At 39.8% G+C, this 25987-nt stretch overlaps 1 protein-coding gene across 32 annotated transcripts in view; it reads left to right on the plus strand.

Annotated features, from left to right (window-relative positions):
* The window catches only part of LOC124864123 (C-Jun-amino-terminal kinase-interacting protein 3-like), a 43026-nt gene that overhangs the window by 15105 nt on the left and 1934 nt on the right, over positions 1-25987 (plus strand). For 2 of the 32 annotated variants that reach the window (XM_047358758.1, XM_047358759.1), the window contains 30 exons: positions 82-105; positions 789-794; positions 2119-2269; positions 4113-4344; positions 4434-4536; positions 5939-6057; positions 6719-6730; positions 9013-9030; positions 9615-9672; positions 11336-11488; positions 12895-12943; positions 15596-15747; positions 15976-16032; positions 16135-16302; positions 16725-16884; positions 19199-19249; positions 20009-20095; positions 20549-20698; positions 20929-21094; positions 21206-21403; positions 22105-22282; positions 22379-22498; positions 22862-22942; positions 23069-23136; positions 23242-23390; positions 23524-23695; positions 23791-23904; positions 24466-24504; positions 24928-25092; positions 25789-25935. In XM_047358758.1, coding sequence (XP_047214714.1) covers positions 82-105; positions 789-794; positions 2119-2269; positions 4113-4344; positions 4434-4536; positions 5939-6057; positions 6719-6730; positions 9013-9030; positions 9615-9672; positions 11336-11488; positions 12895-12943; positions 15596-15747; positions 15976-16032; positions 16135-16302; positions 16725-16884; positions 19199-19249; positions 20009-20095; positions 20549-20698; positions 20929-21094; positions 21206-21403; positions 22105-22282; positions 22379-22498; positions 22862-22942; positions 23069-23136; positions 23242-23390; positions 23524-23695; positions 23791-23904; positions 24466-24504; positions 24928-25092; positions 25789-25935 — 3347 coding nt within the window. The remainder of the gene's footprint in view (positions 1-81; positions 106-788; positions 795-2118; positions 2270-4112; positions 4345-4433; positions 4537-5938; positions 6058-6718; positions 6731-9012; positions 9031-9614; positions 9673-11335; positions 11489-12894; positions 12944-15595; positions 15748-15975; positions 16033-16134; positions 16303-16724; positions 16885-19198; positions 19250-20008; positions 20096-20548; positions 20699-20928; positions 21095-21205; positions 21404-22104; positions 22283-22378; positions 22499-22861; positions 22943-23068; positions 23137-23241; positions 23391-23523; positions 23696-23790; positions 23905-24465; positions 24505-24927; positions 25093-25788; positions 25936-25987) is intronic. The other 30 variants (XM_047358768.1, XM_047358760.1, XM_047358771.1 and 27 more) reach the window with 30 other exon arrangements.

Here is a 25987-nt window from a genome sequence, read left to right on the forward strand (position 1 = left end):
ATCATGGCATGCTGTGTCGTTCAATAATCTGTTTGTCTTGTCTGTCCTGCTGGCTTGGTCTCTGTGCTGCTGTTTGCACAGTGAACGCCCCTCATGGAGGAAAAGGTAAATGCAACATGGTACCACAGCTTCCCTCTCCCCACTTTCCTCAGCTGCATCCTATAAACAAAACCTGCTTGGAGTCAAAACGTTACTAAGAACCACAGATTCTACCTTCTTCCATTTTTGCTGAGATTAAACGGTGTCATGTGGACGTTTGAGCACCCAAAGTCAAAATTTATGTCTCTAAAAGCTGTAAATGATTCATAAAGTCAGATTACGTCATTTTTAAAGTTTAAAAACTTTGACATAACTTTAGAGAGGATTCTTTGGTACTTCATGATTGTTCCTCCTCTATGCTTAATAGAAAAATGTATGGTCTTTTCCATGAAATAACCTTTTAAAAAGTATACTCCTTTCATTATTATTTTTACAACCTGAGCATAATAACAGTAACTAGTTTTGTTAGGAACATTGATGCAATATTGACAAGGAGTGCTCAAACTGTTGTACGCAGCTATAAAAAAAGAAATCCCTTATGCATTTGCTTGTAAAAACTGTTAACGAATGTGCCAATTTTCTATTCTGAAATAAAATGTTAAAATAAGGAATGCATTAAACATCTTGTCCAGATTTCCTAATCCACCTTCTCCTTTTTCTCCTTCATGTTTTTCTCGTATTTTGGTCGTCTTGCCTGCCTTTTTGTCTGTTGTTCATGGTGTTTCCTTGATCACTGATGTTACCTGTAGAGTGGAGTTGAGTACCTTTTATGGCTGTTTCAGATGCTCTTGTTTTATTAACTGGATTCAACTAGGAGAGATATCTGTATATATACACTAAATGCTAAGTAGAGACCAGTTCATTTAGTTTAGTTGTGATGTTTTCAAAGCTAAGCCCTGAAAATGTTGAATTATTCCTTTAAATGAGCAAGATTTGAACAGTAATGTCTGTGAGACACTGTGTATAGTTTGACATGTGATGTATTTCAGTTTTTTTCCATCTTAAAGCATGCCGGAATGCCCCCAGTCCTGCCGGGGAAGAAGTGATTGAATAAGATCAAACTCTAGTGCTTTGCAAGAGTAATAATAAACCTTACATTTTGCCTCATTACAACCACAAACCTGTAGTTTTTTTACTGGGATTTTATGTGATCTAAGCACTAAAGTAGTGAATAAGAGTGAGGTAGAAAAGAAACAGATACCTGTTTATTAAATTTAGTTCAAACAAAGTCTGAAAGGTTTGACAACCATTTGCATTCATCTCAATTCACTCTAATACCCCTAAATGAAATCCAGTGCCCCAATTGCTTTCAGACAAGGTCAATTTGTAAGACTAAGAAACACAAAGGTTCCTGGAAGGAGGGTAGTAATCAGAAAAGCAGCCGAGTGGCCATAAGTACCTCTGGAGGTGTGCAGAGATCTGCAGATCAGAAAAAAACCACGAGAAGTCCTATTTTCAGTTTGCTCCAAGCCAGTTAGGGGAAACAGCAAACAATTACAAGGTCAGATGAGACCTAATTTAAACGTTTTGGCCTACAGGCAAATCATTACATGTTGCAAAAAACTAACACAGCACATTACCCTGAACATATCATCCCATGGTGAAACAAGGTGGTGGCAGCACCATGCACAGGGGATGCTGGTGTGAGTTGATTGGCAGATGGATAGGGCTAAATTCAGGGCAGTCCTAGAAGAAAACCGGTTAGAGGCTGCAAAGGACGGGAGACCGGGGCAGAGCTTCATCCTTCCGGCAGAAAAACAGCCCTAAACATTCAACCAGAGCTGCTATGGCTGAGATGGTTTAAGTCAAAATGTTTCCAGAAGTGAGAATCTGAATCAAGACTGGTGTCAATTCAGTGCAATTTGGTGCAAGCTCGACTTTTCAGATTGGGCCACTATCCTGTACGCAGTACTATGTGTTTTATCACATAAAACCTTAATAATACAGTTTAAAGTGTGTGGTTTTAACATGGCAATTTTTGAAATGGTTAAAGGGATGTAACTACTTTTGCAAGTTGCTGTATTAACCAGCAGCCAGTCTCACATTATTCTCCACTCTTCTCTGTGCCCCTTCCACCAGCAGCAAAGTGGAGCGCCCGCCGTCGTTGAGCCTGTACCCTGGTGGCGAGGGCATGGTACGTGGGGGTCTCGGGGGGGCTAGGATGATGCCCGGGAAAGACATCTGGCAGGTCAGCGAGCTCGGCCATTCCATCTTCAGCTCCGCCTATCAGGTGGGACAGGGGCCCTGTCCTCGTCCACAACTCCCTATGAACATCCGGGGAAGTGGAAGAGAGAGGGGCTAGCATCAATGCTGATGCCCACATTCATGTGGACCACCACTCCTCCCACGCCTGCTTGTGTCGCTTAAAGAGAAAAATTAAGTTTTTAACCATATCAGCCATAAATTCAACCATCTCCTTTTAAAATCTGACTTGTGTGTTTATGAACATTGACTCAAGCAAGCAGGGATCCCATTTATTTGGATCATTTTCATGCAGTTTTCTTTGTAACTGTGTGATTATTTTACTGTGACAGCCCTTAGTGTGGTAGATGGTGGTCTGTCAATGCTGTGTTTAGAAGCTTTACTAAGCAGATTTTATATGACACAACAAAAAACATTGCATTTACTCATAAGCAAAGATGCTGATTAAACCACTGGTAGTTGCAGCACTGTTATAGAGAAAGACGAATGAAAATACCACAACGCAAACTCAATAGAAGGTTATTGTTCCTGTTCATACTAATGTTATTTATGGCTTATTAGTTGATTTTTTGCTTGGGGGACATCCAGATGTAGCTATCAGTTGCTTTAATTTAAGACATGAAGTTTGTTTGCTAGCCAAAAGTTACAAAATTAATGCGCTCAATGCATTTAGCTAAAATCTTGTTGATTGTAGCTAACCACTTGAGGTTTTATCTTCCTTAAAAATAGCTTTTGAAATGACTGCTTAATTATTTGTGTGCTTTCATGAAGATTCATGGGGAGATTAATCTTATTTAAAATGTAAATGAACATAAGAATCTGATTTGTATTTTTACCCTGTAGGTGTCTAAAAAAACTAAATTTTGTTCTTCAATATGCAGGGATACAGACCAGAATTGTGTAATCTGTAGCATTGCAATTGAGGAGATCAAATTAAAATAGTACAGTTCAAACAGGATTTCTATTTTGTTTTCTGCTAGCGCTGCAACACAGCTAACTGCTGCAGGAGGTAAGAAAAGTAGCTGTTTAAAATGGCCACAAGCCATCAGTGCAAAAGCCATAGTTTTATTGCATGTTTATTGATTTTTTTCATAGAAATAACATTGTTTTTGTTGAAAGCGGGGATGAATGGAGGAAACCCAAATTAGGCAAATTTTATTTTAATTTAGGATTCTAAGTCAGCATACAGCCTAGCCACAAATTATTCATACCCTTGGTAAATTCAGGTTAAAGTAATCTTTAAATTTGACCAACATCTTTCTTCAAACTGGAAGTAAAATTTTCCATTTGCATTGGTCCAATCAGAGTCCTAATTTGAATCTGGCAGAGAATCTGTGGAATGGGCTAAAGATTAGGGCGATGGCATGGAGGCCTTCTAACCTCAAAGACTTGGAGCTCCTCACCAAGGATAAACTGTTGAAATACCAATGAACACATGCAAAAAATGGGATTTTTTTAGAAGGATAAATATGAGAAAATTTAATTTTTCTCCTGTATTCTTGTTTTATATTAATCAATTTTCTTTGTTTTGAATTTTTTTACTTAATCGGCCAGGTGCACCGAGAATTTCGGCCTTAATTATACATTATTAAAACATTAATGTTACATTAAAACACAAAGGAATACTAGCAAATCTACTTTATATGACAGTTTTAGGCTATCAGTTGCTGTATAAAAACACTGCAAGTCATAGAACTATTTCTGGTCTAACTCAACTAGTTTTAAAAGCATTTAAACCAGAACGTCTGTTCAAAGAAGAGGCCTGATGTTATTTGTGAAAGCATTTATTTTTATCAATGATCCTCGCATAATATGTCTCTCTGTTTCTCTGTGCCCGTGTCACCACTTCATCTCTGCTGCTACTTCTTCAGGAGGACGGATCGGAGTCTGACTCGGTTGCAGCCACACCCAGCAGCACAGGAAGCAAGTCCAATACACCCACCTCCTCCGTCCCCTCCGCCACCATCACCCCCATCAACGAGGGCTTCCCCCGGCACTACGACTTCAACGGGATGGAGACTAGAAACCGCAGGAAAAGCCCCAAGCGTCTTAGTCGGAACATGGAGGTGCAGGTTTCCCAAGAAACCAGGAATGTTAGCATCGGTGAGAGGATTTCTGCTTCAATTTCATCTGCTCTCACACACAGGTCAGCTAAGACACCATAATGGCATGTGTATGTGTCTCTTTTCTAGGTATGGGAAGCAGTGATGAATGGTCTGAATTTCAGGAAATAATTGATTCTACACCAGAGCTGGAGATGGGTATGGATTCCAGGTTGTATGGAGGAGGAAACAGGTACGAAAATCCAGCATTTCCATGCAAGTATTAGGTGTCCATTTACTGTGCTAACAATCTGTCACAAACATGTCACTTTAAGGAACAATGCTGCTGTTCCTGCTGTTTTAGTAAATCACATGGAATGCCTTGCAGAACCATTCATACACCTTCATGCATCTTAAAATACTGTATTTGTACATTTGTGTCATATTACGACCACAACGTTCACTGCATTTTATCTGAACTTCGTGTGATAGATCAGCACGAGGTTGTGCAAAATTGACAAGGGGAAGGAAAATTGTGTATGGTTTTAAATTCTTTTACAAAAGAAATTGGAATAGTCATCATCAACATCAGAGAACAAAATGATGAAGAGCTACGAACACACCAGACAAGTCAGAAATAACATTGTGGAGCAGGGTTAGGGTTATGAAACAATATTAATCCAGCATCCAGAAGTAAAAAGAGCATGGCAAAACTGCAAACCTGTCAATCTAACCTTGCAGGCCAGGCAAGGAGAGCATTAATGAGAGAAGCAGCTAAGATACCCATGGTATCTATGGAGGAGCTGCAACTCAGGTGGGATAATCTTTAAACAGGACATTTGCTCAAGAGCAACAAGAAGAATGCTATTGTTGAATGTAAGCTATAAGAGGTCTCACTGGAAGTTTGCCACAAGCCATGTAAGGGACACAGCAAACATGTGGAGGAAGAGGCTCAAAGAGGCTCTGTCCAGATGTGACCAAAGCTGAACTTTCCAGCCTACATGCAGACTAGTATGTGTTGCAGAAAACTAACTTAGCATCATTCTGTGCATGTCCATACCAAAGTGAACCATGGTGGTGGTGGCAGCATTATGCTGTGGGGATGCTTTTCCTCAGCAGGAACAGGGAAGAGTTGGTTAGAGCTGATGGGGAGGTGGGTGGAGGTAAATACAGGGCAATCCTGGAAGAAAACCAGGCCTTCACCAGGACAGCAATACAGCCAGAGCTACAGTGCAATGGGTTGGATCAAAGCATTATGCATGTGTTAGAATGGCTCGGTCAAAGTCCAGACCTAAATCTATTAGACAAACCATGAATGGATGAATTGAAAATGTATATTGAGAGACACACTCCAACTAATCTGACTGAGCTTGAGCTATTTGACAAAGCAAGATGGGCAAAAACCTTAGTCTGTATGTGCAAAAATGATACAGATACACCCCAGGATATCTGTAGCAGTAAGTGTATGTAACTGTGGAGTATTACCCATGTATCATTTCCCTGCCCATTTATGCACTACTTTGTGATGATATATCACATAAAATCCCCAAAATACACTTGTGTTTAAAAGTGTTTTTATTGATTTTATTTATGGTTTAATTTGATTATAATGTGTTCAAATTCTGAATTAATTTTATAAAGTAGTTTTGTTTCAGTCCTTCTCAGGGGATTGTTAACGAGGCCTTCGGCATCAACACTGACTCACTGTACCACGAGATCAAAGACGCCAAGTCGGACATCATTGGGGACGTGGACGCAGGTGCCGAGCTGCTAGGTATGGTAATTTTCTGATTTGATGTCTCTGTTGCATTATCAGCAGTTTTACTGTACGTTTCTGCAAAGCAGCTGTTGTTAATCTCGAATTATAATGTATCATAACAGGCTAAAATGAGATGTTCCTCAGAAGCATGACCGTGTTGCACAGGCATTTAGAAGAGCTGCAGAGAAATATTGCTCTTGTGAGGCTGGGGATGTGCCTTTCTCTGCATGGCAAGCTGCAGCAGTGCATCACTGCCATGCCATCCACAAAATACTGGATCACAGGCACAATTAACCCCAGAAGTCCACTCATGCAGTGCTATTTTCATTTTTTCTTTATTATTCCAACTTGCTTGTTTTTTCACTCTTTTTTTGTTTAAACTGAGGCAGGGTTATTCAGTGTAATGGATATTTAGTGAACTTTCTTATTCATAAAAGTCATGATTTATCCTAAAAGCCCATTGTTAATCACAGTTTTGAATTTGTTCAGTTTAAGTTTTATTTTTAATATTTCAGTTTTTGTTCCAGGGGATTTTATGGTAGTGCTTTGGGAATTATTTAAGCTATGTTTGAATTTTCCGCTGCAGGAATACAGGAGAAATTTGACCCGTGCTAACCTTCCACCCATTTCTTTTTTGTTTCTTCCTTTTATGTGCGTCTGCTGGTGACACCCATAGGCGAGTTTTCAGGTGTGTATCCCTTCATGTGTGACAGCTGCTCCTTTTTTCTCTTCGCTTACAAAAGTAAACATTTAAAATGGAGATATTAGTCAGTGTATACAAATTAATATCGTAGTTTTAAAGAGCAAATGGATTTTAACTGCCTGATCAGGCTGCTGGAAAAATTCAATTCTAACAACATATGCAGGGGTTGGACAATGAAACTGAAACACCTGTCATTTTAGTGTGGGAGGTTTCATGGCTAAATTGGACCAGCCTGGTAGCCAGTCTTCATTGATTGCACATTGCACCAGTAAGAGCAGAGTGTGAAGGTTCAATTAGCAGGGTAAGAGCACAGTTTTGCTCAAAATATTGAAATGTACACAACATTATGGGTGACATACCAGAGTTCAAAAGAGGACAAATTGTTGGTGCACGTCTTGCTGGCACATCTGTTACCAAGACAGCAAGTCTTTGTGATGTATCAAGAGCCACGGTATCCAGGGTAATGTCAGCATACCACCAAGAAGGACGAACCACATCCAACAGGATTAACTGTGGACGCAAGAGGAAGCTGTCTGAAAGGGATGTTTGGGTGCTAACCCGGATTATATCCAAAAAACATGAAACCACGGCTGCCCAAATCACGGCAGAATTAAATGTTCACCTCAACTCTCCTGTTTCCACCAGAACTGTCCGTCGGAGCTCCACAGGGTCAATATACACAGCCGGGCTGCTATAGCCAAACCTTTGGTCACTCATGCCAATGCCAAACGTCGGTTTCAATGGTGCAAGGAGCACAAATCTTGGGCTGTGGACAATGTGAAACATGTATTGTTCTCTGATGAGTCCACCTTTACTGTTTTCCCCACATCTGGGAGAGTTACGGTGTGGAGAAGCCCCAAAGAAGCGTACCACCCAGACTGTTGCATGCCCAGAGTGAAGCATGGGGGTGGATCAGTAATGGTTTGGGCTGCCATATCATGGCATTCCCTTGGCCCAATACTTGTGCTAGATGGGTGCATCACTGCCAAGGACTACCGAACCATTCTTGAGGACCATGTGCATCCAATGGTTCAAACATTGTATCCTGAAGGCGGTGCCGTGTATCAGGATGACAATGCACCAATACACACAGCAAGACTGGTGAAAGATTGGTTTTATGAACATGAAAGTGAAGTTGAACATCTCCCATGGCCTGCACAGTCACCAGATCTAAATATTATTGAGCCACATTGGGGTGTTTCATTGTCCAACCCCTGTATATCAAACGTTTTCATTCCTCTATGTTTTTTTTATAATTTCTTTAAATTAGTGGATGTAAATGATTTCCTTATCCAAGTCCTTTTAGGTCCCACTGAATGTAAGCATAAATTTGCATGTGCTGGTTTTCTGTATCCAGGTAAAGCAAGGTTTGAAAACAAAAAAGTGGTTTTAAAACAGCAAAACGTTTCCTTCATAATGTTGATGACCTTTTGACGAGATGTCAGAGAAATGGCCGGACATTGGTGCCAAGAACTTTTCCTCATACTTTTTATCGATGACCTTCATTTCCGGATGAAAACTAAATCAAAACTCATATGGAATGACTAAAACTATGATAGAAATTATTGACATTTTTTGATCACAAAAGAGACAAAAATATATAAGGCTGGTGAAATCCAGTCAGATCAAATTTAAGTCCTTTGGGAGGACAAGTTGGAAAACTAGCCAGTGGGTCGTAATCTTTGCACCTGAGGCACATCCTATTTATCATTGTTTGGTTAATAAAAAAAATGTATTCAGCTCCATCCTGGGATGTCAGTATGTTCTTATATTTTAGTAGCAGTAATTGTTCCTACTGCTGTCGAATTTTGTTTAGCGGTATCAGAATAAAAGGGGTTAAATACGAATTCATGTATACGTATTTAGGAAAATAAATATTTGAAAACAACGAATCCATTTCCTTTCTTTACCTAATTGTGCTCTACATTGTGGAGGTCTATCACATAAGGTCCTAGTAAATCACGTGTGGAAATGTAAAAAAAGATGCTCAGTTAAGTTTATGGTCTAAAGTTAATCCTACAAACTTCATTCAGGCTTCCGCCTCCATGAGAAGGATGAACTTGGTGTCCCACTGACTTTAAATGACCAATTCTTCTTACTGATGTGGGAGCTGAAATATTCCATTGCAACATTTTTTATGAAGTCTTTCGGCTTCTCCGTAACGAAATAAATGCATCTCTTCAAATTCTCTCCTCTCAATCTTGTTCTTAATCTTTTCTTCTTCTCATCGCCTTTCCTCCTGTCTTTTTTTCTTCTTTTGCCTCCAGTCCGTGATGATTTCTTCGGTAAGGCCTCAGCACTCATGATCCGATGTTGCTAGTTATTTCCTCCCTGGTTTATTTACATATCCTGTTTTGTTTAATTTTTTATATCTGCTTTTTCTGTCTATTCATGTATTTTTTTTCCCATCTTGCATATTACACAGTTTTTCATATTTGTCAACAAAAGTCTCGTAGAAGGGAAAAGTCAGCAGAGTCTGATTGTTAAAGAAGAATGTCCCTTAAAAATACAGTCCCAGTGTTAGAAGATTTATTACCAGAGGCCAGGATATATATAGTAATTTTTATTATTATTTCCATTAAAGCTTTAAGACATAGGAACCTCTTTGCATTATCTTCTGTTTGTTTTCCACCAGCTGTCATTTTTGGCATTTCGTTTCTGTTGACATGTTTGATTGAAAAGTTTGTGTGCTTGGCTTTTTGTCGCACTGTGCTTGCTCCTTTCACTTACGTTTTTCAGCTGTTTTTTTATTGAATGTTATGATAATAACAAATTAATGTAAGGCTGCTCTTAAATCGATTATTTCCTTCTTATTGACATTGTATTTTGCCTGCAAAGAGTTATAGAGAAATAAATGTTTCTGTTTCAGGGATGGGAAAGGAGGTGGAAAATCTTCTGACGGAGAACAAACAGCTTCTAGAGACCAAGTAAGGATGATTACAATGGGTGCACCGGCCGATCGATCAGCCCCAATTTCCTTAATTAAATTCCTTAATTAAAAGATCGGTGATAGGCAGATACTTACATGTAAAACTGATTTTATCTACCAATCTTATCTACTTGTCTAACCTAGTGTGCAAGTTTTGTTTCTTTAAAAAAAATGAAAGACTAAATGAACTTCAATGCAATAAACGTTTTATTTATATTTAAGAGCACCACCTCATGCAGTTAACTGGTAATGTTCAATGTTTTTCAATAAAATAAGATTGGAACTTTGAAGGTGTATTATGACCTTATAACACCTAACAGTGTTAGTTATTTAAAAAATCGGTATCAGCCAAAATTGGAATCGGCAGGTCAGGTTTCTTAAAGATCGGTACTCTGTGATTGGCCAGAAAACTGCAATCGGTGCACCCCTAATGGTTGCACTAATAAATTCATATCAGTGTTTTGATCCTATGCATGTGTGTGTCATATAATATCCATAGAAAATAGATACAACAAAGTCTGTCTTACATCACGCAGGGTGAGGAAGATGGCAAAAAATCCCCATTTCATTGTTAGAGAATGAGGGCAAGGAGTAGCATCTTGGGGTCATTAAATCCTCATAACAACTGTTTCTTCTGAGGCTGTTGTACACATATTTATATATTGTCTAGGCAGAAGTGCAGGAATTAGAAATGATCGAAAAGTTAATTTACTTCAGTAATTCAAAAAATTAAACTTTTGTGTTGGATGCATTTATTACACACGGAGTGATTTATTTCCTCCATTTATTTCTGTTGGTTTTGATAAATGATAACTTACAGCTACTGAAAACCAAATTCAGTTCTTAGAAATGTAAAATGTTACATAGGACCAATAGAAAGCTAAGACAAGTGAGTCACTAAAGCTCATTGCCAAAAAAGCTGGTTGTTTCTAGTGCTGTGTTTAAGCATATAAATGGAAGGCTGAGTGGAAGAAAAAAATGTGGGAGAAAAAGAAGCATAAGAAACTTGGATAATCATGGTCCAGAGAGGATTTCATGCTATAATCATTAAAATCAACAAAAATAAACACTTTAATTTTTTCACTGTGTGGGATGAGTATATAGAATTTATTCCTTTTAATTCAATTAGGACTGCACAGTGGCGCAGTTGGTAGCACTGTTGCCTTGCAGCAAGAAGGTCCTGGGTTCGATTCCTGTCCAGGGATCTTTCTGCATGGAGTTTGCATGTTCTCCCCATGCATGCGTGGGTTCTCACCGGGTACTGCAGCTTCCTCCCAAAGTCCAAAGACATGCCTGTTAGGTTAATTGGTCACTCTAAATTGCCCTTAGGTGTATGAATGAGTGTGTGCGTGGTTGTTTGTGTGTTGCCCTGCAATAGACTGGCGACCTGTCCAAGGTGTACACTGCCTCTCGCCCATAGACTGTTGGAGATAGGCACCAGCTTCCCCAAGACCCACTATGGAATAAGCAGTAGAAAATGACTGACTGACTGGCCTTTTAATTTTAAAATGGAAATACTGACATGAATTAACTTTTTAATTATATTCTAGTTGACCTTAATTGAGATGTGATTGTATAGTGGAAGCCACTGTAATATTAGAAAATGACAGCGTACATTGATCTTGTTTTAATACCTTTATTGTCTTTCTGCTGTTTGACAGAAATGCTCTCAACATTGTGAAAAATGACCTTATTGCCAAAGTGGATGAGCTGTCAAGTGAGCAGGAGGTTCTGAAGGAGGAGCTGGAGGCGGTGCGACAGTCTAAGAACAAGGTGGACGCCAGAATCAAGGAGCTGGAAGAAGAAATCAAGAGGTGAAAGGAACAGTTATGTTCTGCAGGATGTTGCAGGTGATAAAGTGCAAGAGCCACACAGTGGGAATACAGCAAGAACCTGTTCTCCTGTAATCTAAGACTGAGGGAGTGTAAAGTGTCCCAGTAACAGTAACATGATAGTGTCAAATACCTGTTTCTCTTGATGTGTGTAGATATAACAGCCAAGGGCGAAAATTTTTAAAGTGGACCTCAGTCTTTCTGTTTGAGGATGTTTGTTCTTCTCAAACTCTAAAAGAAGTGTTTTAGTCTTTAGAAAATCTAATTTATTTATTGCACAAAATTAATAAGACACAAAACTTACTTTTCTCCTGGTTGATCTAGTCGAGCCACCGTTAAATGTCTATTTATTGCATTTTCCAAGATGATCACATTTTCAACATGAAACATACAGTTTAATATGCAATAGATTCCTTTGAACCAAACTGATCATCTAGGATGTTTCTTTAGATGAAGCTTTATGAAACATAGAACATGGATTTTAATTGTTAGGTCATATTGAACCTATTTATGGACACATTTAAAAATAAGTGTTAACAACCTGCGAGCAGGTGAGTGTTGATAATAATAAAAAAGATTTCTAGCCTGGCTTATACTTGAACTTCAGTAGTTGTTTATTTTATTTTATTTATTTTTCTTCATTTTAGCAGTTTCTAAGTAATGTTAATTTATTTGTCTTGATGCAACTAATATCATTGATATTTGTTTATCTATTTTAGATCTTATAATTAAACTGTGTTTTTATATATATATATACATATATATATATATATATATATATATGTCTCGGATTTTTCCTCCTGGTACGTTTCTTCAGTCCCACATTTTTATTCTAGTCATCTTTAATTGTTGTAAACTTCATTAAGCACTTTGGGAGTGTTTGTTCGGGTTTGCTTGCTCGCTTTTTTTCTTGTTCTTGTTTCTGTAACCGTTCCCTTTGTGCAACATTTGATTGTATAAAAAGTCCTCAACAAATATTAGATTGATTGATTGATTGATTGATCGACCAAAATCTTGTGAAAGAATTGTTTTAGACTCATACAAGTAAAAAACAGTTAAGACGAATAATGATAAATTATGAATACAAGGTATGAGTTATAAAACACAGCAAACTAAAAGGTAGGAGTTTAAAAGTACTAAAAGATGGAAATTTTTGTCCACCACAGTCTATCAAATAGAAATAACAACATCAATCTGATATTAAATACAATCCTGCTGAAAATTGATCCTAATCTCCTAATTTGGTGAATCTCCCAAGCGAAGATGGCCTTACGGCTTCTACATGTAGGGCATGTCATAGTCTAAAAGTTCACACTCTAAACACTGAACTAAATCTTTGTTATTAAACAGGTATAACGAGGTTGTTGTCTGTTGCTTTGTGACTCCAGGTTAAGAGCAGAGGCATCTCGGGACTCCAAAGACGAAGTAGGCGATGATGTGAGTAAACTTACCTCTGCACTCTTTAATCCTGTCCTGGATGTAGAATTTGTTTATGAGGAAAAGCAGAAACATCTGTCTACTAACCGACAACACCTCTCCAATTATTTGCAGCCTCACAGTAAAGATAAGTAAAAAACCTTTAATTAATCTATTACTGCAGAAGCATAATTCAAACTGAAAGAAGTTGAAAAGGCCAACCTTTAATTTTTAATTCCTTTGATCGTTGAGGAAAAATAATCTTCAGTTCACTCCACATGTTTTTTACAGGATTCAGATCTGGGGACGGAGTTTGTCATGGTAGAAGATTGGTTTCTGGTGAACCATTCTCCTAATTGACAACCCATTTTCAGTTTTCTGACTCCACCAGATTTTAATTCCAAATTCCCCGAAACTTAAGCTGCCGTTCTGCCTTTGGGTGCCCACAGCATCACTATGGAAGCAAATCGTTACCATATTTCAAATGTAAAAGCATTTTCAGAAATGCTTTTTCATTTTAAGAATGTGGCTGCATTGTTTGACTCATAAATTAAATTAGTAATCAATCATCCTATTTGCATTTGCATTTTCTTCTTCAAGACTGCTCATTCCTTCACTAAATTAAAATGAAAAAGACATTTGAGATTTATTTTTTAAAATATGCCCCAGCAAATAGATACCAGAATTCAGTTTGAAATGTAAAATTTGAAAATAAAAAAGCATTTCCAGAAATGCTTTTTCATTTTAAGAATGTGGCTGCATTATTTGACCCATAAATAAAATTAGTAATCAATCATCCTATTTGCATTTGCATTTTCTTCTTCATGACTGCACATTTTATGCCATAATCAAAAAGAAAACAAAGCAGACATTGCTTTTTCGTTTTCGTGGTCTGCCCGCAAAGTACTGCCCAGAACTCGAAAACGAAAAAGCATTCCGAGCTGCGGGCGCAGAAGAGTGACGTAAGCAGCCGCTCTTCCTCAGCTCCCTGCTGACCGAGCTACCCATCTTGTTCGGTAGGGGGCGCTGTGCACGTCTGCATTGCATTACATTGCAAACGTGCCGAGAAATTGATTGAATTGCAGCAGGGCTGAGCTCAATTTGTGGCAGTGGCAAGCAGAACTGGTAGTTCCGGTGGCAGACTGTGGCATCCTTGTGGCAGCCTTATGGCCTGGGACATCCAGCGTGTTTTTAAGCATTTATTTATAATTTTCTGTGAGTGACAATTCAGAATAGCCGCTCATGCTCTATAATAAACCGGCTGTTTGTGCAATAAATCGTCATCCTTTCAACACGTCACACATACACATAGTGCTATTTATTTTCCATGTCAAGTAAATATGGTTCTAAAGCTGTTTATTAAATAATAATCAATAATGAAATCATTATGTAAAGGTAACACGCTATAACAATAATGACAACCCATTTGCCGATAATCAGCATCAGCTTCCACAAAAACAGCGGCAACCGCATTGGCAAGCTTTTACGGCCGGTCTGGCACCTTCTGGCATCCACGCGGAATCCCGTGCCACCGTGCGGCGACCGAAGCTGCCACCGGAACTGTGGAGCTGTGGCGGAACTACCAGTTCTGCCTGCCACTGCCACAAATGGAGCTCGGTCCTGCTGCAATTCAATCAATTTCTCGGCACGTTTGCAATGTAATGTAATGCAGACGTGCACAGCGCCTCCCACCGAACAAGATGGGTAGCTCGGTCAGCAGGGAGCTGAGGAAGAGCGGCTGCTGACGTCACTCTTCTGCGCCCGCAGCTCGGAATGCTTTTTCGTTTTCGAGTTCTGGGCAGTACTTTGCGGGCAGACCACGAACACGAAAAAGCAATGTCTGCTTTGTTTTCTTTTTGATTATGGCATAAAATGTGCAGTCATGAAGAAGAAAATGCAAATGCAAATAGGATGATTGATAACTAATTTTATTTATGGGTCAAATAACGCAGCCACATTCTTAAAATGAAAAAGCATTTCTGGAAATGCTTTTTCATTTTCAAATTTTACATTTCAAATTGAATTCTGGTATCTATTTGCTGGGGCATATTTTAAAAAATAAATCTCAAATGTCTTTTTCTTTTTCATTTTAATTTAGTGAAGGGAATGAGCAGTCTTGAAGAAGAAAATGCAAATAGGATGATTGATTACTAATTTAATTTATGAGTCAAACAATGCAGCCACATTCTTAAAATGAAAAAGCATTTGTGAAATGCTTTTTTATTTGAAATATGGTAACGATTTGCTTCCATACATCACAGATCGTCCACTGTACCTAACAATGAACATGAGGTGCTTTGTTTTATACCTGAGATTTGGGTCCCAGTTAAACTTAGCATAATCCAAATGTTTACAGTTTTGACGGTTGGACTGGAAAGGCTTTCCTGCCAATAATTGCAGCACTTGTGATGTTTTTGTAGCAGTTAGTAGTTAAAATGTTTTGTTTTTTTTCCACCACTAAATAAATGGTATCAAGTTGAAGGTGATATTATGCCACTGCAACAAACTGTGGATTGATTTTATCTGTACCAGCATGTGGAGGCCAGTCTAAGTGTTTTTCATTGGGGCTTATTTAGCTGTGTAGGCTTAATAAAAAAAAAGGAATCTAATGTGATATATCATCTCATTTTAAAATTTAATGAGTTAACGTGCTCTCTTCTTATTTGTGCTCAGTTTTCATCGCCCATGCAGGATGGGGACATGTCAATGACCCAGCGGCGCCGCTTCACTCGGGTGGAGATGGCCCGTGTTCTGATGGAGAGGAACCAGTACAAAGAGAGGCTGATGGAGCTCCAGGAGGCTGTGCGATGGACTGAGATGATCAGGTACTCATTGAAAGATGCAGCCTTTGACAAAAAAAATAGCAACACCTTTAAAACTGGGCCTTTTTAAATTCAATTTTGTCTTAAAGTAAAAATGTTCATTTTGCATTTGTTTCTTCTATTGCCTTCCATTGTTATTTTAATACTTCAATTTATTTCCTTTTGCCAATTTTCAGTTTAAATGTTGTTTATTTTAATTGGCCTATGTTATGAACTTCTCTAATCTTTCAGGGCATCTAGGGAGAGTCCTCCAATCCAGGAGAAAAAGAAGTCCACCATCTGGCAGTTGTAAGATTCTGCTTTAATTATAAAACATTTACTGATATAAACTGAAAAAAATGTCTAAAACAGATGATTGTATACTAACATCTGACTTATTCCCTCTCACAGCTTTGCGCGTCTGTTCAGCACCTCATCCAGCCCTCCGCCTGTCAAGCGGCCATACTCCAGCGTCAACATCCACTACAAGTCGCCCTCGCCGGCGTTCAATCAGCGGCGCAGCCACACCATGTGCCAGATCTCCACCTCCAACCGCACCCTAGAGTTCTTCCCTGAAGAGTGAGCTAAAAGCAGCCACATCCAGTGAACCCCCTTGCCTATCCTGGTCCTACTCTGCCTTGGTCTGCACGCCTGGAAGCTTGCACGCTTCTAGCAGCCTGCAGATCTGAGAGCTTCCAGTTAATCTGCTGTACTGTAGGGTTGATAATTGGTTCCCTTAACAAAAAGGAGCTAATCACTGCAGTAGAAAAATTATATTAAACAATCTTGTTGGCTTAAAATAATAAAAAAAACTCTAAAAGACAGACTTCCCCAACAAAACTTTCAGAACCAACTAATGTTCCTAATAGGAAAAAGAAGCTTTGCTTGTGCTTTCCTTGTCTTCCTCTGCTCCCCATCTCTTCTTCTCTCTGATTCACGCTGCTGGCTGGCCAGGCTGCTAACGCTTCACCTTTTCTCCCCTGTCCCCCCGTTGCTTCCAGACTGGCCAGTAACGGTGTTGCGTCTCTCCTCAGTGACTCGGCGCTGATGGCGCGCCGAGAGCAGCGGCGCGAGCAGTACAGGCAGGTGCGCGAGCACATGCGCCGCGACGACGGCATCATGCAGGCCTGTGGCTGGAGCGTGCCATCTCGCCTCAAACAGGTAAAACGCACAGGGCTCTCCCTCCTCATGTTAACGAGACCTCCAGTAACATCTTTGTACCCAGAATTTCTCGTAATAATTTCTGATCTTGCATGATGAATAATTCTTTAGGCTTTCTGAATATCTGCCAAAGTTTAGTTTGGCTGTTTTTTTCACTCACTTTCAGTCCTGTCTCATTAAGTGACAGCATGTTGTACGTGTGTGATTCAAAAATGAGAAAAATTGACAAGTGGATGACAAAAGAAGAAGTAAACTTTTCTTAGCAATTCATCAAAATCAGAAAAACAAGAGAACATAGCAAGTAAGGTAGATGGATGTTGATCTTCATATTTCAGAATCAACTTTATTAGTGCACAATAGCGATGAGGATAATGATCCAAATCATAGAGCCAAATCCACACTCATAAGGATCACCAGACCTTCCTTCTTGGTCATCTCATTCCCCAGACTTGTGATGTGACCTTACAAGAACCTCAGTCCCTGTGCTAAGAAGATGATCAAAGTTTGCTCACTCTGTATGCTTCAACTTTGTAATTGCTCTTGGAGAAGACTAAGTGAAGTCCTGCGGTCTAATTAAGCTTCTTAACAAAGAACATAACATTCATCTGACAATGGCTCGAAGAAGACTGAAAAAGAGAAAAAAACAACAACTAATGAACTCCAGGAAGCATGACAATCATAAAAAAAAGATTACAGTGAAATGTAAGGAAAATAGATGACTTAAAACTTTTGCATAAAACTGTAGATAGTCAACTGGCAGATGAGAGAGGCTGACACTTAACAGGATTTAATTCAGTGAGATTTTAAGCACATTTCTGGGTGTGCGACCGCTTCAGCCATGCTTTGTAACCTTTATGAACTTTGTGGGAAGGATTTTTAAACATATAAAGACCTTTAAGTAACCTATTTTCAAGACTTAACATACATGACAGACTTGATTTATAAACAAAGCTTCACACCCGAATCTTCTTAAACTGACATAAAAAAATAAAATCATTGTACAGGTTTTTTAAAACCAGCAGGAAAATAGTCCTGTAATTTGAAGTATGTTAATACTTGAAAGAAAAGTAGAAAGGTTCTACTTTTTTAGTCTTTGGTTTTAAGCATGCAAGTGTACAATGAAGTCAGATATTCACATAATACACTGTATGAGAAAACATATAAGCTTTTTTATCTAGCTGTTTGGATTTTAACCTTTCCTGTTTTAGGTCAGTTCTGATCTCCAGCATTGTTTTTTTATTTGCTACATAGCAAAATGGGTTACATCTAAATTAACTGGAGGTACACATGCGGATGTGTGACGTCATGGTCAAATCAAATGAAATTAACTAAGATATCAGCAAGAGCATTGTGACCCTTCAAAAGTCTGGTTCATCTTTAGGTACAACCACAGATGGTGCCGTGTTCGTTAGCGTAAACAGCATGGGAATGTCCAGCCATCCCAATGTTTAGGCAGGAGTTTTTGGATGTAAAATCTGTTTGAAAACACAACAAAACTCCATTAGCTGGCAAGAGAATGTCATCATTCACAAAGAAACTAGTCCAGTCCAGACATGACATGGGCTGAAAGGACACTCAGTGTGGAAGAAGCCATCACTGCCAAAGCCAGATTACAGTACATAAATGCATTCAGGGACCAAGACCTTGATTTTTTTGAAGAAATGCCCAATGGTAAATAAAAACCTAAAGTGGCAGTGGCAGCAATAAATTGTGGGAATGATTTGCTGCAGGAGGGACTGGTGCACTTTACAAATTATGACATCATGAAGAAAGAACATTATGCAGGAATATTAAGGAAACATCTCATGATATCAGCTAAGACGTTAAAGCATGGGGTTGAAGGGTTCCTCCAAATTGACAATGACTATTAACATGGCATCAAATTAGTAACAAAGTGGCTTAAGGACAACAAAGTCAATGTGTGGGAGTGGTCTTCGCAGAGCCCTGATCTTATTCTGACTCAGTTACACCAGTTCTACGAGGAGGAATGGGCCAATATCCCAGGAAACGTTTGTGACAAGAAAATGTATGTTAATTCTGAAGAAATCGCATAAAAGTTGTCATTATTCTGGCTTTTAGCAAAGAAAAATCATTATGGTCATCCTAACTGACCTAAAATTGAAAAATATAGTCTGACTCAATGTGAGACAGGGAAAATAGAAGTTTGTGTTTTCTTATAGTCAGTGTATGTAAATCTCTGGCTACAAGTGTATCTCGAAGTGTTGCTGGCAGAGCGAGGTTGATTCCCGCGGCTGGAAAGGCCGAAGGTTCGGTGTGTTGGTAGGCAGGTGGCTCTAACTCTGGTCTCCCACAGACTGGTGGTCAGATGGACGGCGCTAAGGACAGCCCGCTGAAGAGACAACAGGCAAGTGAGACCGACAGAGAGCCAGCATGCGTCCTTCATGGCTTCCCCCTCGTTTTAACCTCTGAACCCTGCAGAAGTTCATAGAAGAAGACGTTTTTTAAAATGAAAAAGATCACAATTGTAGGATTTTTGATCAAGCTGATTTATGGAAATGCATGAATTTTAAGGAATATTTTGTTATTTGTAGGCATGATGTGGTTGAATATTTGCTACAAAGTGACCCACGTTATGGTGAACGTTTCTTACCCTTTGCAGCCTTTTTACCTTAAACCTCTGTCTGTCTCAACCTGCCCTACTCAACACACTTCTTAATGTCTGTGCTTTAGCTTTGTGTTTTATATAAAGAAAAAAAACTCTAAAATACTTTCTAGTGATGAGAATGTAGTGTGTGTCTGTGATCAGATCATTTTTGGGGATTTCTCCACATGCAGCAGTTCTGGCTTTTAGAATAACCATTTGCTTGCTGTTAAAAACCCTCCCCTCATCAGAAATGTTCAAAATTGAGAACTTTTCTTTTACACAGTTTAGAGAGTGATGCTTTGTAGCAATGAGCAGACATATTTACCCTTTTAGATAGAGGAGGAGGGATCAGTTTCTCTTCTTTCATCAAACGTGTTGTTCTTTGAAAAGATAACAATGCCCTGTTTTCGTGATCTGTCAAGCTCTCCCTCTGTAAAAGGATTTCGAGATGCTTCGAGTAAACCAGACCATAAATTATTTTCCTGATGTCTCTTGACTGCTCATCATTTTCTCCTGCAGACCAATGAGAAGGAGGATAACCGCATGAAGAACGTCCCTGTCCCAGTGTACTGTCGCCCTCTGGTGGAGAAAGACCCCAACAGGAAGGTGAGACGCTTTCAGATGAGCCAATGGTGCTCAAGCTTTATTTACTTGATCTCATATTTTTTTATTTTTACCGTAAAGATGAAATCGTTGTATTAGAGATACCAGATCATATATGTGGTGTGAATATGTTAGGAAACTTTTACTGAGTTTTGGTTGTGTTCCCTGTATTTTAGTTCTTCCAAATCTTATAATACTTTAAAATTTGACATCATGTCTTAATGTCTTGACTATAACAACCAGTTTCTTAATACTTTGGTTGGATATGATGCAATTTAGTCATTTCATGGATCTGAACTGTGACTTCCAGGGCCACCACCCTAGCCTGGGCTGTTTTACATGAATTTAAGCAGCTTTGAGATTTCATTTTGAGCGTTTTCACTTTCTTTAAGAGCAGAGCAGAACAGGGCAGCTGGTATGAGTTATGATTTTTGCTTTTTGCATTTGTGCTTTTAGTTGTGGTGCGCAGCAGGAGTGGACCTGACAGGATGGAGAGTCAGCAGCCAGGAGGTGGTGCCACTTAAAGCACCGTCAGGAAGCAGTGACCCCCTGCAGACTGAGGAGGACCGAGTGGACAAGAAGAACACATCCCCTGAGAAGAGGAAGGTAGACCATTTGAGGATATTTTATCGTCTCTAGTTTTTAACATTAGGCTGATAGCTGAGAGCCATGCCCAGCTGCTGCTCGGGGACTGCTAATGTTAATAAATGAAATTTGCCTCTATTATCTGAGATTATATCTGAATTTAAACAATTCATTTCCGGGATATTAAACCATAAGTGACTTTTGTTTTCTACTTGATGACCATTGCTTTTATCCTTCCACTTCTCTCTTAGTCTAAGGAGCTCCAGGAGACAGACAGCATGAACAGTCGAGTGTGGATCCTCACCAGCACCCACTCTGCCAGCAAAGTGGTCATCATCGACGCCAACCAACCTGGTTCTCTGGTTGACCAGTTTAATGTCTGCAACGCCCACGTGCTCTGCATCTCCAGTGTGCCAGGTCAGATAGAAAATGCCACTGAAGGCCTGATTATTCCATGTTTATACACGAGCGTATGTTGGTGGGGCCCTTTTTTTGCTGCTCATATATCTGTATTTATGGCTAATCCAGCTGCAAGCGAGAGCGATTATCCAGCAGGAGAAATCGTGTTGGATCCAGGTGATGGAGGAGCAGGGGGTGGAGAGGACATGGGTGGGGTGGAGGGTATGTTGGCCGGCATCACACTCGTTGGCTGCGCCACCAACTGCAGCGTTGCCCGTAGCAACTGCTCCTCACGTACTGACACACCCATAATGGACAAAGGACAAGGTGGGCTCATCATAAATACAATGTCTTGCAAACAGTTTTAACTTGTTCACATTTTGTCAGATTACAGATTTCAGTGTACTTTATTGGGAAATTATGCAACTGACCAACATAAAGCAGCATTAATTTGTGAAGGAGAAGAAAAATATTACATGGTTTTCAGATTTGTGGTCAAATAAATGCCTGAAAAGTGAGGCATGGATTTGATTCAGTGTCTGGAGAACCACCTTTCGCTACAATTAAAGCTGCAAATCTTTAGAGACTGAAAGTTTGGCCTATTCTTCTGTACAAAATAACTCCAGCAATAACGTTAACAATAGGTGTGCCAGCTTTCCAATAGATTCAACGTTGAATTAGTCTGGACTTTGACTGGACCATTCTAAGACATGAATATGTATCAATCTAAACCATTTCATTTTAGCTGTGGTTGCAAGCTTGGGGTCAATTTCATTTTGGAAGGTGAAGCTCCACCTTGGTCTAAGTCTTTTGCAGCCTTCATCGGGTTTTCCTGCAGGATTATTTTGTATTTATCTCCATCCATCTTTTCATTTACTCTGATCAGGTTGTCTGACCCACCTGTTGATGTACTGTGACAAAATAGTAAAAAGTTCAAGGGGTGTGATTACTTTAGCATTGCACCTTAACTGATAGAAAAAATAAAAATTGAATCTGTGTGAATTCATTTCCCTGGTGTTGTACTGTAGCCCCCACTGCTCCCCCAATGAATGGGAAGATCCACCCCGCCCAGTCAGCGGAGGAAGCCACAGAGGCCACAGAGGTTTCTGAATCCACGGCCAACCACACAGAGATTGGATCCGGACGCCCAGGTCCCTTCACGGAGCACGTCTTCACCGATCCTCAGCCACGTCCGGCAGATGATAGGTAGGAAGTCGAACCCTGACCGTACACAGACAGATCAGCAGGAAATGTATCAACGACCACACTGGTTGAGGCTTCAAATGATGTCTGTCCACACAGGAGCACAGGCCAGTCCAAAGAGGAATCCTGTCAGCCCACAGAGTCTGAGGAGGGAGGGGAAGAAACCAAAAACTACACCAGCGTGGCCCCCACCATGTGGCTTGGGGCACAGAATGGCTGGTAGGCAAAACAGCTGATCTACTTTTATAGTGTTTCCTGTTTTATTTGTCAACAATTTTACATTTTTTATGAAATGTCTGTTCAACAAAATACAACTATAGATTATAAGACCAACAGTTTCTGATGTGCTTTAATGCTAGGAAAATATAAAAATAGGCTCAAAAAATTTATAGGAGTAATTTTTTTTATAGTATGTATAAATTAATTAGAATCAAGAATGACTTCTCCCTAAAAATCTAAACTGAGTTAAATAGATTACATTTTAAATTCAGTTTCTTAAAAGTGAAACAAAGAAACAACAGAAATTAGAAATTTTTAACAGTTTTAATTTTCTCTTAACTAACTTTCCTGTTTTCCTCCGAGGCTTTACGTCCACTCTGCTGTCGGAAACTGGAAGAAGTGTCTACACTCCATCAAACTCAAAGACTCGGTTCTCAGTCTGGTGTAAGACAAACATCCCTGCACGTCCTTCTTTATCGCAGCTACCGTTCATTTAGTTGAAGGTAACTGCTCCAAATTCAGTGTTTCTCCCAGTTCTTCCAGCAGTCTCCTTCTTATGTCTGCTTTCAGCCACGTGAAAGGTCGCGTGCTGGTCGCCCTCGCTGATGGGACGCTCGCCATATTCCACAGATCAGAAGGTATTTGCATAATTATTCTTTCATGTTGGTGTGACTGTACCAGGCGCTTTTGCCTGTTGGGGTTTTATTCCTTTACATGAAGAGTCAGTGGTTCTTTGTCCCCAGATGGCCAGTGGGATTTGTCCAACTACCACCTCATGGACCTCGGCCGGCCGCATCACTCCATCCGCTGCATGGCCGTCGTCCATGATAAGGTGTGGTGCGGCTACAAGAACAAGATTCATGTCATTCAGCCTAAAAGTATGCAGATTGAGGTGAGTTGCACAGCATCTCTCTGTTAATTAACTTAATCCAACATTTAGCTTTTGTTTTTCCTCTAGTGCATCAACTGTTGCTGGTTGTTTCCCACTGATTCCCTCTGTCTCTTGATTCTCTGCTGCTCTGTAGAAGTCCTTCGACGCTCACCCCCGGAGGGAGAGCCAGGTGCGGCAGCTGGCCTGGATCGGTGATGGCGTGTGGGTGTCGATCCGGCTAGATTCCACCTTGCGTCTGTACCACGCACACACGCACCAGCACCTCCAGGATGTGGATATCGAGCCATACGTCAGCAAAATGTTGGGTGAGTTTAAAATCATTCAGTCCAGGTTCATAAAGATTTTACTCATTCAGTCATGATCGCTGTTTTAACCTGCTGTCTCTGGTTTTGTGTTGCAGGTACTGGAAAACTGGGTTTCTCTTTTGTGCGGATCACGGCCCTGCTGATTGGTGGAAATCGTCTCTGGGTGGGGACTGGAAATGGTGTGATCATCTCCATCCCACTGACGGAGAGTAAGTGCTTCCACACAGAGAAAGTGCCTCACAGCAAAACGGGAAACCACAGTGGCAAATATTTATCCGGAGAATCTTAGATAAGACTAGCTGGCAAAAATATTCAACTTGAAGTTGTGAAGAAATTGGGTTTTTTGGGTATAAATTTGAACTTAATGGCTTTACTATCTGATTATTTCAAATTATCTAGTAATTGTTTATAAAATTAGTCGTGACTTTAATGCACTACAAAACAAAACAAATAATAATAAAAACTAAATAATTGCCTGAACTGGTCCTATGAATTTTCAGCGAAAAGCCAAATCATAAAGCTTCCATCAGTGGTATTTTTGTAGATTTCCTTTAAAACCACACAGACTCTTGTCCTCCTTTAGAGCAGCACGTTTTACCCACATTGCTCTCCAGCTGACCTTCTCCAGTCCTCTTCAAGCAACTTTTCCCATCTTTGTTATTCCTCTCTCTCACTCAGTGGTTGCACCTCCTTCTCCCAGTTTGGGTCATAACTTTTTCTGTTACTTTCCTCTTTCTCCCTTTTCCCTCCTCTTGCGCCACCTCCAAAAGCGGTGGTCCTTCACCGGGGTCAGCTCCTGGGTTTGAGGGGTAAGTGGGAGCGCTCCCTTCCTCCTGCTGTTGTGATCTAACTGTTCTCACCCAGTCAAACCATCATGTTTTCTGCAGACCTCCACTGCAATGCTTTTCTTAAGTGTATCTACATGCCGTTTTTATGCTTTGAGTCAGTGAAACACATTCAGCAGTTTTGTATTTGTGATTACTGTACTGAAAAATACTAAAATATTTTTTTTGTGTGATTTGACTTTAATTTTATTTTCATTAGCATATTTTAAGGATTAGATGCTTTGCATGACAGTTTTTCATTTTTTTGTCTCATATATTTTGTCTGTGTAACAAATTTGCTTCATGCAAGGACTTTAATATTTGGGGTGCAAAATATTTGTTTTGCATGTGGGATTTTCTCGTGAACCTTCCTGTTGCCATCTCACCAATACGCTCTCGCTCCGTCAGCCAATAAAGTGTCTCCTACGTCCTCCGGCGGTGTGATCCATGTGTACGGTGATGACGGCTCTGAGAAAAGCACCGGCAGCTTCATCCCCTACTGCTCCATGGCCCAAGCGCAGCTGTGTTTCCATGGACACCGTGATGCCGTCAAGTTCTTCGTTTCCGTACCGGGTAACTAAAGATAATGACTTTACGTTGCTGTGTAGACACCTTCATCTGCTATCCAAATGGTGAAATCTGCAGTTGTCTTTTTTAGGATGTTAAAAATCTTACATTTGTGACAAGTTGTTATATGGCTACTTAACATATCAGGAGCAGAAGTTGCAAAAATGAAGACTGATACTAAATGAAATGCCTGAAAATACTTTTAAATACCATTAGGATGTTTAAGTGCCTAAATCTGATGACTTTAGCATTATTCTTATTTATTTCTAGTATTATTGCTATTTTAAAGCCCAAAAACCTCCCGATTTCAGCACACATCATGAAAACTATACAGGGCTCGGAATGGAGCCTTGAGGTACTCCACATGAAAGTGGACCGGGAGCAGGACAATATCACGGGTCATAATAAAAGCTTTAAAAAGAACTGATAGGATTATGTTAATGAAAACAATAAACAGTGGAAAAGTATTCAAAACTTCCTAAAGTAGCATATATATTGAAAACAAGCCATGGCCCAGAATGGAATCTTGAGGAACTCCACATGTAAGTGGTGCTGGAGATCAGGACTTTTATGAGCCATATTACCATTTTTTTAAGCCCTTCATCAAAGGAGAACTCACTTTTAAAATTTTTTTATTACATTTAAAATACAGATTGGGATTTTTTAAATAATTTGTTCCTTTCTTGTTTTTTTTTTTTACAGGTAATGTTTTGGCCACTCTAAACGGCAGTGTTCTGGACAGTCCATCTGAAGGTCAGAGCTCCACAGCGCCCACAGAGACGGAGGCGCAGAGCGTTCAAAATGTGTTGGTGCTGAGCGGGGGGGAGGGCTACATCGACTTCCGCATAGGTGAGCAGTGGTTCTTATTGACAGACCTTCACTCCCCTAACAAACATCTGTC

Source organism: Girardinichthys multiradiatus, chromosome Y, assembly GCF_021462225.1.
Source record: "Girardinichthys multiradiatus isolate DD_20200921_A chromosome Y, DD_fGirMul_XY1, whole genome shotgun sequence".
In the NCBI taxonomy this organism is placed as follows: domain Eukaryota; kingdom Metazoa; phylum Chordata; class Actinopteri; order Cyprinodontiformes; family Goodeidae; genus Girardinichthys; species Girardinichthys multiradiatus.